At 35.6% G+C, this 18,796-nt stretch overlaps 1 protein-coding gene across 2 annotated transcripts in view; it reads right to left on the bottom strand.

Annotated features, from left to right (window-relative positions):
• LOC149569217 (ARM repeat superfamily protein) overlaps positions 1-18,796 on the bottom strand; it is a 280,021-nt gene that overhangs the window by 213,582 nt on the left and 47,643 nt on the right. The window contains exons 3-4 of one of the 2 annotated variants that reach the window (XM_089821970.1): positions 6,496-6,630; positions 4,169-4,231 (exon numbers count right to left, since the gene is read on the bottom strand). In XM_089821970.1, coding sequence (XP_089678096.1) covers positions 4,169-4,231; positions 6,496-6,498 — 66 coding nt within the window. In that variant the 5' untranslated portion in view covers positions 6,499-6,630. The remainder of the gene's footprint in view (positions 1-4,168; positions 4,232-6,495; positions 6,631-18,796) is intronic. The other variant, XM_089821969.1, reaches the window with a different exon arrangement.

The raw sequence follows: 18,796 nt of genomic DNA, 5'->3' as shown, positions 1-18,796 counted from the left end.
TTCCACCTTAGGATCGCTAAGAGCCTCCTGAATGCCTTCTTATACCCACTAGCAACCTCTGCATCTCTGTATGGTGGCACTCTACCTAGAATAGGAAGTATTTCAATATATAATACCTGGGAGATGGTGCATATGCCACAAGGTGTCATAGAGTGGTCATCTTGTTTCAATAATGAAGAAAAATAGACTCCAACTTTTGTACAAGGTTTTCTCAAGATCATGTTCTCTTCTACGAATGACCTCAAATGTTAAATGATGTTCATGTAAGTTATCTTGATGTAATGTCAATAAAAAATATAAAAATTAAAAACTCTCAATAAAAAAGGATAGAGGATTCTATTAACATTTAAACTTACCGACTTCACTCTCTGTAACATGGATTCTAGGGCATCATAATTGTCCCCCAAAGAAGACTCATCAGTGTCGACAAACCCAAAGCATAAACATGATGGGCTTGGTGAATTTTAATACAAAATCTACGTGAGCCTACCAATCATCATTCAAGAGCATCGTCTTTACCTCAGGCACTTGTTGTATTCGATTACTTCCATATACTCCATTAATTGCTAATAACCATTTGGGACAATGCATCTTTCACCCTTACAAATTGTCTAAGAACAATTGTGTGTGAATTTCAGCCACCTAATAACATATTAATTGTAAGCAAATAACACATTTTAAATATGTAAACAACCCAAAAGACATTTTGTTCAATTATGTAAAGCATGACACAAATTAATAAATAAAGTTAGATTAAAATTTTAAAATTTACCTTCAATAATTCTAAATTGAAGAAATTTCTGAAAATTGCTTGTGACATATGGTCGCTTGTCACAAAAAATTAGATCTCCTCTCCTTCCTCATATACCTTTTGCACCCATTCAATTTGGATGCCAATTGCTTTTATCACCAAATTCAAGGAGTAGGCAGTGAATGGTGTCCAAAAATTATTATCATATCATGCTTCTACTAGAAGCATCCGTAGCCCTATAAACTTTTGCATTGGGTGTTACTACTTGGACAACATTATCAAAACCCACTAAGACTATGGATTCTATGAGAATCCGGGCAATAAATTCAGCATCAAACACCTTCCACAACATTGCCCCCTTGGGGGAGATAGCAATCACATTTATTTATGGACGATTTTTGCAATCTTTCCATCTATTAGACACAACAATCACCTCTCGTTTGGATCCAAAAATCTCTTATTGCTTTGAAGAGGTTTTCTACATCATTCTCTCACTATGCAATAAGGTAGTTCTCATCAATTCGTATCAAAGACCTTGGAAATCACTAGACGATTGATTTATTGCTTGCACCATCTCTCTCCAATAAGATGATCTAGCTAGATTGAATAGAAGACCATTCACAAAGAGGCAACACCCAACCTTTGCATCAACAGTTTCTCTTAATTCATTTTGAAATTCCCTATCTATTGGGCCTCTCTTGCAAGTGGTGCTTTGGGGTGTCTTTACATCTTCTTCATCTATCGAAGGGATAAGTAAGAAGGGATGATGTCTAGTAGTTGTTTAAGGGTGTTATTGGTGGTTTTCTACTTGATTTTTCTTGCTTTCCCTTGAAATTAACCTATCAGCTTCTTCTTGTTCTTTTAACATAGTTGCTATTTGAGAAGCTAGCAACCCCTTTTTTTTGTCTCTGAGCCATCACACATACTGATCCCTTTACCCCTAGGGCCTAGAAAAAGGTTTTTTAATTGGTAATAAAAGCTTCTATATTAGGTTTTCCAAAAATTACATTTCCATATAGCACCCTTCCCCCCCCCCCCCCCCCCCGTCCTATTGTTCAATTCTTGTTGTCTAGTTCCACAAAGATCTTTCATCAATTTTAAATTTCTAGGACCCTTCTCCACCCACTGAGCTCTGACTACTCATTGTTGCAATCTATTACAAAAATAAATAAATAAAACTTGGAAAAAATTATAACAATAAAAAAACATAAAACAAGCTATCAAAGAAGCAAAAGAAAGGATCAACTACATACCTAGAACACTCAACACTGATTCTTGGAAGGATTTGTGACTCCAAAATCAATCTCCACAACCTTCTCTTCAAACTTGTAAAATGACACACCAAAATGAGATAGCTAAATGAGAGAGCAAATGAGAAAACAAATGAGTGAGATGTATTTTAATAGGCTCCATTTTAGGGTTAGAAAGAAAGAAATATTTAGAAAAGACAGTTAATCAAATCTTTTTCCTAGTGGTCACTAGTATTATGATAATAGATAAGCTTCTTTTATTAGTTTATGGTTATCTATTTGTGATCTATTATAAAAATTAGAATGTTTCTAATATTAGTTATTCTGTAGTTATCTATTAGCTTCCTTAGCTTTCTTTTCGCTAGAATAGAATGTTTCTATTCTTTAGATCATTTCCTAAGGAAACAACGTTTTATTCTTTTGTATATATTGAGCTCTCGGTCTCTATTAATATCAAGCAAATATTTACCAATTACTTCATAATATGGTATCACAGCCAATTCTTTGAATATTTTTTCGAATAAAATTATTAATTCTTGTTCAAAATTATCAAAGCAATATTTTTTGAAATTGTTTTTTATTATCTGCTTCTTACAGCCATTTTTCTGCAAATGACGTCTATTTTTTCTACACATTTCCACCATTTTCATGGTTTTTATTTGGAGCAAAGCCATTTTTGTTCAAAACCCTAATTTTCTGTACCGGATCAAAAAAATCACAAAGTCTTCGTGGGTTTTTTGAGATCTCAATTGGGTTGTCTTTTTTTTTTTGGGTGCCCCAATTGCTAAGCCAATGGATCCAAAAACCAACACATTATTTCTAGGTTTTTCGAGCTCTCTTTTGGCCCCTTCAAATTTTCCTGGGTCTTCCATTTTTTTGCCTCAAAGTACGTGCCTTCACAAATTTCCACGCTTCTTTATTGAAAAACATTATAGCATCTCTGACTAATAATTTGGTCGAGAGCATTTCAAAATTCAATGGTTAGAATTATGGCACTTGGAAGCAACAAATAATAGCAATTTTTTAATATTAGAATACTGATCAGATTGTTTTAAGTGTACCCCTGGTACTAATCAAGATACATGGGCTCTGAATAATCAAGAGGCGGTGATGCTTCCCAAATTATCCGTAGCTAATGATCAGCTCTCTCAGATTCCATCCGACAAGACAACTGTCGAGATATGGGCACATCTCAAAAATCTTCATGAAACATCTGACAAAAGTAGAGCTTTCTCTTTAAGAACACACTGTTTTTCATTATCATGGATGAGCTAACATCAATCCAAGCTCGCCTAAATAGGATTCAGGAAATCCGTGATCAATTGCCTATCATTGGTCGCAAGATGGAGGAAGAGGGCATTGTGGTCATCACTCTCAGGAGTTTACACAAGTCCTATGAGCATTTTATCAAGACTCTCAACATCACTTCTTCTGTTGTTGATTTCAAATTGATAGATCTCTGCACACTCCTGCTTCAGTAAGATCGGTGGAAACAACAATTCGGTAACAGTTCCACCTCCACCTCCACAAAGCAAATATTTACCAATTACTTCATAACAGCTGGTCCCTCCGGATTTGTGAAGGGTTTACATGGGTTTGCTCGGGCCCGTGGCGAATCCCTACATTGTCTGCACGACAAATTGCTGGTTTGCCTGGGTCTGCATCATCACGGACCCTGTGGGTACCTGCTGCGGACCCTAGGCAAATCTGGATATGCCACGGACCCGGACCAACCTGGTAGGGTCTGAACCCTGCAACTTATGTATTTTGCAATAAAATGTAACAAACAAGTGAATCGCACAAGAATAGGTCAAACCAAAAAATTGAATTCACAAAATCTCAAGAATTGAATGCCCAAATATCAACGGGGAGGTTTTTACAAAATTTATTTAGAGACCCATAGCTGATTTTGCATTGTAGTTTTCCATGCACCTAACATATAGACTGATTAAGTTTATTATGAAATTTATAGAAATGTAGTAACTAGCAAAAAAAACCAAACCATTTCCTATTGCCTTTGACTTGCTTGAATTAGAAAACCAGTATTTTATAATTCCAGTTTTTGGAAAAATATATCAGATGCAGAAGCCAAAAATTATCAAACATAAGCATTTTCTTCACATTTAAACCAGAAAAGGGGAGAAATTTTGAGTGTCCTGGTACTTACAGCCTTGCAAGCTAAGCACCTCGTCAATGAAGAATTTGCTACCAGACCCGCTTTTGCATAGGGCTACAAAACAAAATTATAAAAGGACAAAAAACTCAGTAATTCAAAAAAGATAAATCAATAACGTGCTGAAATTAAATATTTGTGCCGAAAGCAGTTTACCAAAACTTCTTAACTAAGTAGAGATCAACATTGCTGAACTCAAATGTTGTTGCCTTCTAGTTAATATTTCAGATCACAACTACTGAATCTAGTTGGCAGTTTCACATGGTTATAAATTATTGCTAAAAATGAAATCTTTTAAGTATATATATATATATATATATATATATATATATATATATATATATATATATATTAAGCTTCATGATTAATTGTTAAATTCAAAAAAAAATTGTAAACTAGAGTTAGATTTTTCAGAACAAAATAACTCTGCACAAGTTTCATTTCTCATGCATCTCCATCTTCCTTGCAAATACTCTAAAGTTAACCAAACAAGAACAAACAACAATAAAAACACTTAATGATTACCACCACCAGCTTTTATTTTCCAGTTGAATAAGAAAAAATAATTGAGAATCCATGCAACATGGAATCCCTGAAGAAAGGAAACAAAGAAAGGAGAATCTCAATCAGCAAATAAGGAGAAGCTTTCATCATAATTGATTCATACTAACTGATTGAAAATGCAACTTAAAACAAAAAAGACATTGTGCATTCTGAACTACTGTTAATGAGAATATCCAGCAGCTAGTAATCTTTTAATCCATCAGCCTTTGCAATCTCAAACTCTATAAATAATAGACTATAGATTATACAAGAAAATTAAGAGAAAAAAAAAATAATTCCTCCAAAGCATACCCGAAGAACAACACATGTTTACATTGATTTAACGTGATTCTGCAATTTCTTAAGTAAATGCAAATAAGCTTAATATTATACAGTAAAGAAAACATAAAAAACCCATATCAAAATACATATGGATTGATTTCTCGCCATCTGAGTTACGAAAATTTGGAGATAAAGTCCCCTCAAAACCAGCAAAACGGACTCTGGAAATGATGTGGTTTTCTTTTGCTTTACTGCTTTGACATTAAATGAACAGATAATAAGTTAAAGTCAAGGTACTGCCATTAATTGCTCGGCAAGCTATATATCAAACAAACCAGAAAGAATCAGGTATGCTGTATTTGATTGCTCTCTTCAGTATATGATAATTAAAAATGAAAATCAATGGCCAGTTGCACAAAAAAAATCAATCAGAACCCATCTGGTCCCATGATGACATGCAAACAGGAAGAACCCAATAACATTGCTCTAAGTATCGAGCCAAATAGATAATTAAATTACATCATTAGACAAGAATGTGTTTCACCAAGTTTCCGATACAAAGTGACTAAAATAAATAAGCAAGGCTTCCAGTACAACAAAACTTTTGCTAGAATTTGTAATGGGGGTGACATGGAGGCAAGGACAGTCACATGAATGTATAATCTTACAAGTAGAAGATAAAAAAATGCAAATTTTATACCTTTTCATTTACATCAACAAACATTTTGATTTTATATATATTTGAAACAAACAAACTCAAAATTAAAAATACATCTAGAAATTAGTATTCATACATGAAATGAACATTAAAAATTACAGATATAAATCTAGTATTTATTTCTCCCTTTGAAAGAGGTCCTATAATGCCCAAACTACATGCAAGATTCCCTTGACCAAGGCCGGCACACTAAGGCCCTTTGACCTAAAAAGTTTCAAAGGTATCCTTAAATTTTATCATATACACGGTGCACTGCAAAGTAATTTCACTTAAAACGTAAATGGAATTCAATAATAGGATAATTACAAATACGTATAATAATAAAATTAGATGATTTTGACTCTTCAAGAAACTGTTTATTTTCAAAACACAAAAATTACTTTCATAGTAAGGGATCCTTGCTTAATCTAAAAAACTTATTATAACTATCTTGCTGCTCAGACAATATATAATGGAAAATATAAATCAATTATAAGATTAGGTGATTTTTACTCATAAGGAAACTACAGAAATATAAATATCTTAACAAAAATACCATTACTTTCATTATAAAAATTCTCTGTTGACTCTAAAAAATAACATTACTTTCATTATAACATTTCTCTGTTGACTCTAAAAAATACTAAAGGTCTCACCTGTAGCCTTAGAATTTTAATAACCAAAATTACCATTCAACATATGCTTAATTGCAAGATAGATAACTATTTGTTTATCATACCATATGCGCTGAGGTCTACATTGATTGATTGTAAGATAATAAATGAGTTGTGTCTCATACCATGTACTGAGGAAGAAGTGAAGCTCCATAAGACGTTTTGAAAATTCTTCCCAGGCAGGAAACTACAGCAGATTCAAGCCCTGGAACCTCATTCGCGCTCTCTAATGCACTGCAAATTCATCATTTTAATCAATCCTACACATGGAAGGACATTATTTGAAAACATGAGCAAGAAATCTACCATTAAAAATTACCTAAGGAAACTAATAGCAGTTGACAAACTAATAGACCTGTTGACCCAGACAGAAATTGTATAACTCAGTCTCAAACATTTCAAAGGAATTATATTGATCCTTAACCTTCAATGTTACAACACTCCCCTGGAAGAAAAAGAGCAGACAACAATGCCATTTCCCCCTTCTCACAGAGTTGTACGTGCTGGCCATGTAGGGGAGGGCGGCTAGGCTCTCATCTAGTCAGGACCCATGCTTTGGTTTATCACCATGTTATGCTTAGAAAATGGTATCTTTTTTTGCCACATGTTGTTCTCATAAAATGAATGCAAATGAAATGGAAGATGATGTGAATGTCATGTGTATTATATATATATATATATAGTTTTGGGCTTTTTTGGACTTTTGACATATGTAGGAATGCAAGATGAGGATTTTTTTGGTGTATTAGAGAACTAGACCATCGTGGTAGTGGACAAGAGGGACGTTAAAAGAAAGAGGAGATGAGATGAGGACCAATTAGTATGTGGTGTAGGACTTTTTTGCTTTCATGAAGTACACTAAATGTCAAAGGAGCTTTATTTTGATATGGCAAATGGAATGCAACACATCATGGCATAAAGGGCCAGAGCGCAAATGCAAGCCTTTTGCGTAAACAAGCACGATGCAAACAAAGAATGACCTTATCCTTCTGAGGCATATATACATGCCCCAGACTCTCTCAAAGGGATATCCAATAAACAAAAACGAAAAAGAAAACCATTAACCACCCTGGCCACTGTGATAGATCAGTTTATATCGAGTGGCATAGGACATGATCGAAGAAAAACAAAACCAAAAAAAACACTCACTAAACAGCGTGATCCAACGACTATTCTAATCCATTATTACTTGCTTTTAGAGTCTTTTTGGTTTTTTAGAAAGTGTTTGCCAGAGTGATTATGTAGTAGGTTTGATTGTTGGATTAGTTGATAGCATCACAATGACAAGTTGAATTGATTGTCGGTTCATGTTGCTCAAAGGATGTTTCAGGGTGTGATTTTCATTGAAGTGTGTTGCTTTGAGTTTCGATCGGCAAATGTGCAAGTGTTTAAGAAAACGGGTGATTATCCACAGTGATTACTTACAAGGTTTATTGCAAATTTTTGGTGGGTTTTTTTTAGAGTTTTTTGAGGATATTTGATGTTTTTGTGTTGCTAAGCATTTTCAAGATGTTTTACGATTTTTAGGGTTTATTTCAAGATTTTTTATGATTTTTAAGGATTTTTTTCAAGACATTTTACAATTTTTTGTATTGATTTTTCTAGGACATTTTATGATTTTTAGGACTTTTTCCAGGACTTTTTATAGTTTTTAGGTCTTTTCTCAAAATCATATTTTAATTTTTAGGGTTTTTTCAAAATCATAAAGGATTCACAAATGATAACTCTAATCCGATATGCGATAAGTCCAATAGATAACGTGTGCTTAGTGACATGCCCTGATTCAACTTTAAACTCACACACTGTGTAGGTAATATGCCTCCAGTCAAGACGCAAACTATGTATAAAGGCCAAAGACATAGTATGTAGTTGTATACACTAGTGACGCTTGGGTAAGATAACAAGAGATATTAACCAGTTTCTAGGCCATGATAAAGGACTAGGGACGTCTTGCAATATGAAGGATGTGATTAGGGAATGACAAGTGGGGGGGGGAATCAAATGGAATCTCGATAGATGGAGGAGTAACAACTGATTACACATGGCGCCTATTTGTCAGGTTTTCACCACAGTACTTTCCCAAAGCGCACATTTGCCAGGTTTTCACTTTTGGATGGATTTTTTCTCGACTCAATTTTCGTGCCCAAATGCCTATTTGCTAGGTCTTCATCAAGGCATCCATTTTTTCATGAAATTTTTTTCTTTTTTTGATATATTGTTTTAGGACTTTATTTCTTCGGGACTTTTAGACGAAATCAAGTATAATAATTGCAAAGATGCATACTCTTGATGGATACAAGCAGTGGTTCGCCCTCCTGGGTTGCAAGCTGATATACTCCAGACCCAAATGTTGCAGTGACTACATAGGGTCCTTCCCAGTTAGGTTCAAATTTGCTTGGTTTCTCTTTGTGTTGTTGGGTCTTATAGTTCATCTTCAAGACCAGATTGCCAACCTCAAAGTGACCACCTCTAACTTTCTTGTTATAGCTCCTCTTGAGTCAATTTTGGTAAGCTTGTAAATGTGTTAATGAGGCTTGCCTCCGCTCCTCTGGCATTTCAAGTTCATATAGTATGGATACTCTGTAGTTCTCATCATAAACAATGTCTTGTAGGGATACTCTCAATTGATGGAATTTCAATCTCAATAGGAAGGATGGCCTTAGTGCCATAGACTAGAGAGTATAGTGTCGCACCAGTGGGAGCATGCACATTTGTTCTGTAGGCCCAAAGAGTTGGATTTAATTGCAAGTGCTAGTCTCGACAAGAGTCATTAACGGTCTTTTGGAGGATCTTGACAACAGTCTTACTAGATTCTTCTGCTTGACCATTACCCTCTCGATGGTAAATACAAGAGTATCCATGGTAGATATTATACTTTTCACAAAGCTCATCAAGGTCCTTGTTTTGAAATGAACTACCATGATCAATAATAATGGCAAGAGGGACTCTGTAGCCGCATATGATATAATTTAGGATAAACCTTGAAATCTGGGATCCAATAGTGAAAGTCAGAGGGATGACTTCAACCCACTTGGTAAAGTATTTAGTTGTCGTGATAATTAACTTATGGATGTAACAGGAAGGAGTAATAGCTCTGATGAGATCAAATGCCCATTGGGAAAAAGGCCATGGAGAGATAACTAGCTGAAGTTCTTGTGCGCTTGAATGAATTAGATTACGATGTATCTGGCACTTATGACATGTTTTGGCAAAATTGTGAGCATCTTGTTCCATGTTGGGCCAATAATATACATCTCTTACCATCTTCTTGGCTAGACTCAAACCATTGAATTGGCCTCTACATATACCTTCATGTACCTCGTGTAAGGCAATTTCTGCTTCTTGCAAATTAAGGCATCTGAGAAGAGTTTGGTCAAAGGATCTCTTGTAAAGGGTATCACCAATGATGATGTATCTAGCGACTTGACGGATAATGGCTCGACATTCATTCTTGGATAAGTCGGGAGGTAGGATTTGGGCATGTAGGTAGTCATAAATGTCTTGGTACTAGGGGCAATTGGGACCAACAAGTTCACACATGAACTCGGATTGAGAGAGCTCGAATGGAGGAATCAAAAGTTGTTCTACTAGGAACTCACAACGTTCAACATTTTGTGGCTTATCAATCATAGAAGCAATAGTGGCCATAACATCAACTTTCTTATTGTGTATCCTTGGGAGTTGACGAAAAGAGATAGTTATAAATTTAGATTTGAGGAAATATGCCATTTGTTTCTAAGGCATCAGCTTATCATCTTTGGTCTCACAGTCATCATTGACTTGTTGGATGACTAACTGGGAATCACCATATACTTTTACATGATGTTTATTCCATTGGATGGCTAGCTTCAATCTTGTTACCATTGCCTCATATCCTGTTATGTTGTTTGTACAGTTAAATGCTATCCGGTATGATTTAGGTATTATATCCCCTTGAGGTGTAACAAACATAATGCCAGCTCCTGAACCATTTCTTGTGCGCAATCCATAAAAGTAAAGCTTCCATTCATTAGCTATGTCCATGTTGAAGATAGCTTCATCTAGAAAATCTATTAACATGGGATGATCATCTATTACAAATGCTTCCGCTAACTAATCAGCTATCACTTGCCCTTTGATTACTTTTCTATCCACATACTTTATGTCAAATTCATTGAGGATCATAAACCAATGTTCTCAGATCTAGCTTCAGCTGGAGGAGAGTTTGTAGTTAATCATCGGTGAGGACCCCCTCCCTGTAGAAACATAAATCCAAATACACCAATTATTTTCTAATAATGTGTGGTAACCCTTAACCTGATTTTGAATCACAACTGTGCGCTCGTAGTACGCTGAAGGTAAATCTTTCCCATAACAAGCAATCGCAGCCTTCATACAGTTATTCAAGCCACCATTGTCAACATGGTTGTCATGAACATAAATGCAGGCCTCTTAGTAGAGATGCAAGTCTCCCCTTGCAACTGCACGCCTCTAAAGTCAATCACAGGCTCTAAATATATATTGCAAACCCAAGAACCCAATCCCAGGGCTTTGGGCAATGTTTGCAAGGCTCGGAAAAGGTGACATGAGCCCTCAGAAAACACTCTCTAACTTTCTTCAGATAGAAACGACACTAAATATGCAACGCCACTACCAAGATAGATAACGGCTGTCTCCCAATGTGAACCACAAATTTCCAAAATGAATCGCAAGCAATAATGATTTTGAATCACAACTGTGAGCTCGCAACAAGCTGAAGCTAAATTTTTCCCATACCAAGCAATCGCAGCCCTCACACATTTATTCAAGCCACCATTGTCAACATGGTTGTCATGAACATGAACGCAAGCCTCTTAGTAGAGATGCAAGTCTCCCCTTGCAACTACAGGCCTCTAAAGTCAATCACAAGCACTAAATATATATCACAAACCCAAGAACCCAATTGCAGGGCTTCGGACAATGTTCACAAGGCTTGGAAAAGGTGACGTGAGCCCTCAGGAAACACTCTCAACCTTTCTTTAGATAAAAACAACCCTAAATATGCAACGCCCCTACTAGGATAGATAACGGCAGTCTCCCAATGTGAACCACAGATTTCCAGAATGAATCGCAAGTAATAATGATTTTGAATCACAACTGTGAGCTCGCAATAGGCTGAAGCTAAATCTTTCCCATACCAAGCAATCGCAGCCTTCACACAATTATTCAAGCCACCATTATCAACATGGTTGTCATGAACATGAATGAAGGCCTCTTAGTAGAGATGCAGGTCTCCCCTTGCAACTGCACGCCTCTAAAGTCAATCACAAGCTCTAAATATATATCGCAAACCCCAAGAACCAAATCGCAAGGCTTTGGGCAATGTTTGCAAGGCTTGGAAAAGGTGACATGAGCCCTCAAGAAACACTATCAGCCTTTCTTCAAATAGAAACAACCCTAAATAGATGCAAGAGCCTAGAACACAATAGTAACTTGTGAGCCTCTCATGTGGGAGGTCTTGGGTTCGAATTTGCTTAACACATAATAATAATTAATTACAAAAAATAACAATAATTAATCTAGGCTTCGGTCGTTTATCAATCCAAAAAAAAAAAACGACCCTAAATATGCAACGCCACTACCAGGATAGATAACGGCAGTCTCCCAATGTGAACTGCAAATTTCTAGAATGAATCACAAGTAATAATGGTTAATGGCAGCAACAATTCTCGCCAACCAGACAATTTCCTTGGCATGAATCGACTTCTCAATCATAGCTAACACAGAGGAGAAGTTATAACATATTGATATACTCACAGGCACAGTAGATCAATCACAATAAATACTTCCAACCGCACTAAACATAGCTACAAGATGTCATTAATAATTCTCATAATTTAATCCATAATATCTCAGCTATCGATTAAATGCACCACTCATAATCAAAACCCTTACACTTCACCAAGGTCATAGAAATCACCAACCACAGAAAACTCTTCACGAGCAACAAACACGAAATAGATAATCAGATGCTTTTTCCTTCATGATGAGCTCATAATTATAACCCCAAAAGGCACTTAGTTTCCCAAGCGTAACTCCACTTAAGAAGCTTCATCAACACAATATCATTTTATAATATTAAATATAATAAAGTGCCTTATATAATGTAAACTTTAAATATTAATTAATAAAAATGAGCCCATGCAATAAATAGACCCATCAAAGCAAGTGGCAACCAACTGCCAACACCACCAATTGCACTGCCAAATATGGCGACTGTCAAAAATAAACTTAATAAAAATAGTAAGTCCACAACTGAGACCCTCAAATTTCACTGCCAGCTCACAAGGGTTGCGATACTAAACTGACTTAGCCAACTACAAAGACTGGCCAAAAATGGTGACATTACATGATGTATGGGTTTTCCTTCTGATTGTCATTATCTTCAATCTATATAAATATTGCAAATCAAACAACATACAACTCATTCCAACAAATAAGGACAACCTAAAAAGCATTTAGAACAAAAACACACCCACACTAGAAAACTATGATTATAGTAAGATATAATATGTTGTTAGATATAATGTTCAACTACACTTTATTTACAAAGATGTTTAATCGTTATGCTAATAATGAAGTAACACCACATTAAGTATAAAAACTTATAGCACACTAGCAGAAAACCGTCAATTCTTTTTTAATTTTGAATTTTAGTTTGGGCAGGAATGGGTGCTAACAGCTCAGGAAAGCTACAAGTGACCTCCACTCTTCCTGCAATGTTTCTGACAAAATACAGATTTGTACGTTGATAGGTAGGTTCTAAAAATGATCACATGTGGCCAACTCTAATGGTGTTCCTGTGACTTTTACAGGAAACCATTTGCAAGTTCTTATGTTTTCAAAAAATGATCACATGTAGGTTTTGATAAAATACAAGCTGGTATGTTGATAGGTAGGTTCTAATAAATGATCACGTGTGGCCAACTCTTATTGTCTCTATTACTTCTAAGGGAAACTGTTTGCAAGAAGTTCCTGTGTTTTGAAAAACTTCTAGTGGTCCTGCTCTAAAGTTGTCAAACTAAAAAGTTGATCCAATCGAGGGCACTAATCCATAAGTTTTCCTCTTTTTATCCTAATGTTAGGAAAATAGGACCCTGAAAAATGGAAACGCAAAGGCCATTTGCTGGTTAGTGCTTGGGTTGGTGGTATGTTTATATTCAAATTTTACCTTCAGCAAGATCTCCTTCAAGTTCTTATGGGGAGTTTTGATTATTTCATAAGAATATCTTCCCCTTTATAGATGGAAGCTAGGATTTGACCCAAAATTTGATCCGATGATGGTTGTTTCTCTTTACATTTATCTTCTTGGCCTATTTCTAGAGTTTTGGGATGAGACAACTTTCATATAGATTGTCAATACTATTGAACATTTCCACTTGATAAAGTGGCAAGTTAGAAAAATAAACTAATCTTTGTTTGGTTGTGTAGGTGATATTGTTATAAGGTTTTCCCTACATCCATAACATTGGAATACACAAATTGGGTAAATGGGTCCAACCCATCCTTCATGTGAATGAGAAGTTTTTTTTGTCAAATATACTCTCCGGAAGGCCATTCTATAAGTGAATCTCCTGATATATTCTTGACAAATCATGAAAAGCTTCAAACAAAGAATAAGATTATGGATAACTAACATTTCAGGTTGTTCCTTATAAAACTAGTTATGTAAACTTCTAGGTTCACCCTCTAATGTGATAATAGAGAATTGTTAAACTTATTGCCCCAGCTCAATGTTGCTTGAAATATAGAAACCATTGATACAAGTGATACTGTTATTAGGTTCTCCCTACAGCTACAGCATTGGAATACAAATTGAGTAAATGGGTTCAACCCATCCTTTATGTGAATGTGAAGTATTTTTGTTAGAAATGCTCTTAGGCAGCAACCTTATAAGTAAATCTCGTGATAAATCCTTGACAAATGATGAAACCTTAAAGAAAAGAATTAAATTATGTATGACTTACATTTCAAAAGCGTTTCAGATTGTTCTTTATAAAACGAGTTATGTAAGCTTATGGGTTCACTCTCTAATGTGATAATAGAGAATTGGGGGGGCTTGGCCTTTTGGTCAAATGGTGGGAATTCTTGCTTGTAGTGCCTCCAACCAAGGTTCAAGTCCCCCATGGGGTCATTCTCTACCATGGTTCTCAATGGAGAATTGGTGCTCCTAACCCTTGATAAAATAGTGGGGATTATTGAATGTAGTGCTTACAACCAAGGTTCAAAAACATTAAAGGGCTTGGCCCTTTGGTGAAATGGTGAGACTTATTGCACGTAGTGCCTACAACTAAGGTTCAAGTACCCATAGGATCGTTATCTACCATGGGTCTCAATGGAGAGTTGTTACCTTTGACCCTTGGTGAAATAGTGGGGCTTGTTCCCTGTAGTGCTTACAACCAAGGTTCAAAAACATTTTAACCCATCAATGGGTGTTTTGGAGTTGATCCTTCTCCTCCCCTGCTCAATGCAAGATTTTGGGAAAAAACCTAACGAAGGGTGGTGAAAATGTAATTTTGATGGAGCCTCGAAGGGGAACACTGGCCCTTCAGGTGCATTCATAATCCAAGATTACCATGTGGTGGAAGTTGAAGTGCTCTCTTGGCAACAATCAATCCAAGAAGTTAGGGGCTAGGAAACTCATGTGGAAGGTGACTCACAGATTATTATAAATGTCGTCATCAAAGGTGACATGGAAGCTTGGCACCTATAGAACCACATAGTCAAAATTAAGGATGAATTGGCATCTCTTACAGATTTCAAATTATCACACATCAGAAGGCAAGGGAATAAAGAGGTTGACATCATGTCCAACAAGGCATTAAGCCTAATCATGTCTAACAAGGGATTTCCAAGATGACAAATTTGAGGAAAGGAAACCCATTTAGTTGCAACATTCATGCTCGAACAAATTGTGGCACCCCATAAATGCGACATGCAGCCGACAGTCCTGATGTGATAATTTCTATGTGAATATAAAGCTAGATGTGGCATGCCTTTATTACTATTCTCATCAACAACCATGTTGAAAGGTTGAGAGGTGTGTGCCTTCAACATCATAAAGAAATTGCAAATCGCAGAGAAAAAGCAGTGAAGTGTTTGATATGGTTTTGAGCAGAGATCGCATGCGCATTTACACTCACTTGCCTTTAACAAGAAAATTCATAGAAGGTGAGGATGGACAAAATATTTAATTTTGTCCATTACAGACTCGCCATGGTCATTAACATGTTGCTGGGAGGGATGTTTTACAAGGTGGAAAATAGTCATCGAACAAACACAAACATTTATTCAATGATCATGGCATGGGCTTTGCAACATGGAGAAGGTAAGGCCGTTGTGAGATTAATGATAAAATAAGCTTCAATCCCAAGAAATGGGAAAATTTTGGGAAAAATAGGATGGACGATAGAAGATACCTAGGACAAAGTACACATAGTTGATGTGTGCAAACAGAGAAGAGGAAGATTTCTTAAAAGCCTGTATTTGCTGCGAGAAAGAATTCAAGGTTTGTTCCACAAGCCCTTCATTGAATTATGTATGTTTCCTACACTTCCTTCATGCAAACTTATTACAGGAGAGAAGCAAAACAGCTATGGAGGCCAAAAAGGTAATGATCCAAAAACGAGGAGTCATATAGATTGTGCAAAAAAAGAATGCAATACAATACACAATGTTTTAATTACAAAGAGTATCCTTATAAAAGGATATTAGAAAACCTAAAGGTAAGGATCTTTAAACTTATGGCCTCCATAGCCTTTTTTTGTTTCTCTCCTGTGACAAATTTGCATTGCATGCAAGTGATTCTTGGGAGCTGTGGAGTTCTCCCTCAACTCTTACATAGTACTAGAGCTCCAAAACTGTATGCCTATGTTCTCTACATAAGAAATTTTGGGCCCTTTTTCATCAAATTTGTTGAAAAATTTTTAAAAGCTTTGAGGGCTTTGAATATAGAGTTTTTAAGTTATTTTTATTGGATCTAGGGGTAGCTTTTTTCTTTTTTTTCTAGGGTAGCCTTTTTTCTAGGTAGCTTTTAAGATATGAACGAAAAACCAACACCTACTTCTTATGACAAAAGAAACAAAGTGTTTGAGAGTTTGAAGGCAATCAAATTTAGGCCCATATAAAACCAACATGACAGCTTGAACTTGCAGGTGTAGTACCTGCAAAGATGATGTCAATATACTTCAAAACTATGCAACTTTTCATAAATGTATAAAAAGGTTTTATACTAAGTTGTTGATTCGGGTTCCGGTTCAAGTACGGATACGGAGTTCGGGTACGTAGGTATAACAATTTTACCTCTCTTGCAAGTAAGGGTTTGCCCGTATATGTATGCATGTACGTATGTTAAAACATTAGAGTTACAAATATAAAAGAAGAGTGATACTCATAAATTCATAATGGCCAATAAAGTTATAAATAAATTAATTGTATTACTGTTATAGTTTCAGATAACATGTATTGGCAATTGACATCAATATGAACATGATGGACAAACATAACTATTGGCTGGCTTTTACAAATCTATCAACAGTCATGTCCTTAGATCTACAAATAAAAAAATCAATACCCGATCTTCAAATGAATCGAAGTAGATTGTTGTTCACTACTGCCATAAACTAAGTAGATTGTTGTTCACTACTGCCATAAACTAAGTAGATTGTTGTTCACTACTGTCATAAACTAAGGGCATTACATAGAACAATTTTGGCTTGAATAATATTACCAAGTTGTTGCAAGGCAATATCTAAAGTTCATAGAAAGCACATGCTGATGAACAAATCAGAAATACATACATAAACTAACCTACCACCCTGGGGTAATTCCTAGGTGCCCAAGTTCACTGTAGGTCCTTTCAGAAGAACTCGTAGAGAACCCATGAAGTACCCCAGAAGAACCAGTACTAAAATTGTACCAGTACCAAGACCCAGGCCTAAATAGAAGAGCTCAGCAACCGAGGTTTTACAAGTACTTTATTTTTAAAGAAAAATACAATTTTTAGAAAAAAGTTGATTTTTATTTTTATTTTTATTTTTAATTAAAGTCGAAGGTTCCTTTTTGCACTCTACGGACACTAACTTGAGCATCTGGAATCTGTTTTTTTTTAAATCTTATATCTTTAAAATGTTGGTTTTGTGATCTTTACAGTGATATACGTCTTTTTCTAAATTCTGATCTACGTATATTTTAATTCATTTTTTGCATTTTTGCACTTTGGTGAATATCATGGATGGTTTAGGTCTGGGGATTTCTTTCTTGGAGTGGGATGACTCGTCTTTGGTTGTTATCTTTGTATTTCCAGCCTTTTGTCCTTTCTGATCATTGTAGACATCCTTTTGTAAGCATTTTCTTTATGCAAATGCATTGAGCTAAAGTGTCACTATGCATTGTATGCTTGGGCTCTAGCACATCTTGTGTCTTACTATACATGCACTAAACTATAAAGTGTCATGGGGGGTCAATATTCACCTTTATTTTGTCATCTATTTTTGTAGGGTGTTTCTTCCACAACATTAGCCTCATGATATGGGTCAAAAAATTGATCCTTCCATGACACTATTATGCACTTCCTCTACACCTTCGTTGTTCTTGGTTCTTCCTCAAGCAGTTCTTGTTGACCATCCTTTTCTAAATATACCTATAACCTCTCCCTTGTCCACATTATAGGGGGGTTTCTACTATTGGTTCTAATGCTTCCTTGGTTCGATTGATCAACTCTTCAGGCCTTTGTATTTTATGCCATCTGTATCTTAGAGTTCAATAGTTTGTCTTTATTTGCCTCCTGATTCAAGTAGTGTCATTTGAGGGCATTCATGTAGATTACTATCTTCTCTACTTGGTTAGTTCTATCTTAGTGGAGATTCTTCATATCAGCAGTAACTTCTTGACGATATTTGCAACTTCTTCATGCTGCAGTGGTGTTCTTCATTATCTTTCCTTTCTTGCTATTTTTTGGGACATTCTCTTGTTTGAAGGCTTCTTCTAGTCTTCATCTTCTTTCGTTCATGGGTACCTCATCAGGCCTAGTTGTCAAGGCCCATCGTTACTTTCATGCATTGTTACATGTATTTTTTATCCTTAGTTGCTTTTAGCTTCTCCCTAAATTCATCTTAAGGGAGATGTTATAGTTATCATAATGTGGCTAATTATTAGTAATTTAATTATTAGTCTATTGTACTCTACACTAAAGCTAAACTTAGGCATCTTAAAATTCTTTAGGGTTTTCTCCTTCAGCTTTTCTAATATCCTATTATAAGGATACTCTCTTTGTAATTTAAAACATTGTGTATTGTATTGTATTGTACTACTCACTCTATAGCTGTCCTGAAGAATTTTCTCTCTTTTATTGCTTTTTTTTTTTCAAACATAGAGAATGCCTGAAAGTGCAAAGCCAAATACAAATTA

The sequence above is a fragment of the Cupressus sempervirens genome, chromosome 3 (genome assembly GCF_028749045.1).
Source record: "Cupressus sempervirens isolate cs-2001-9-10 chromosome 3, ASM2874904v1, whole genome shotgun sequence".
In the NCBI taxonomy this organism is placed as follows: domain Eukaryota; kingdom Viridiplantae; phylum Streptophyta; class Pinopsida; order Cupressales; family Cupressaceae; genus Cupressus; species Cupressus sempervirens.
This window is presented reverse-complemented; position numbering and strand designations above follow the sequence as displayed.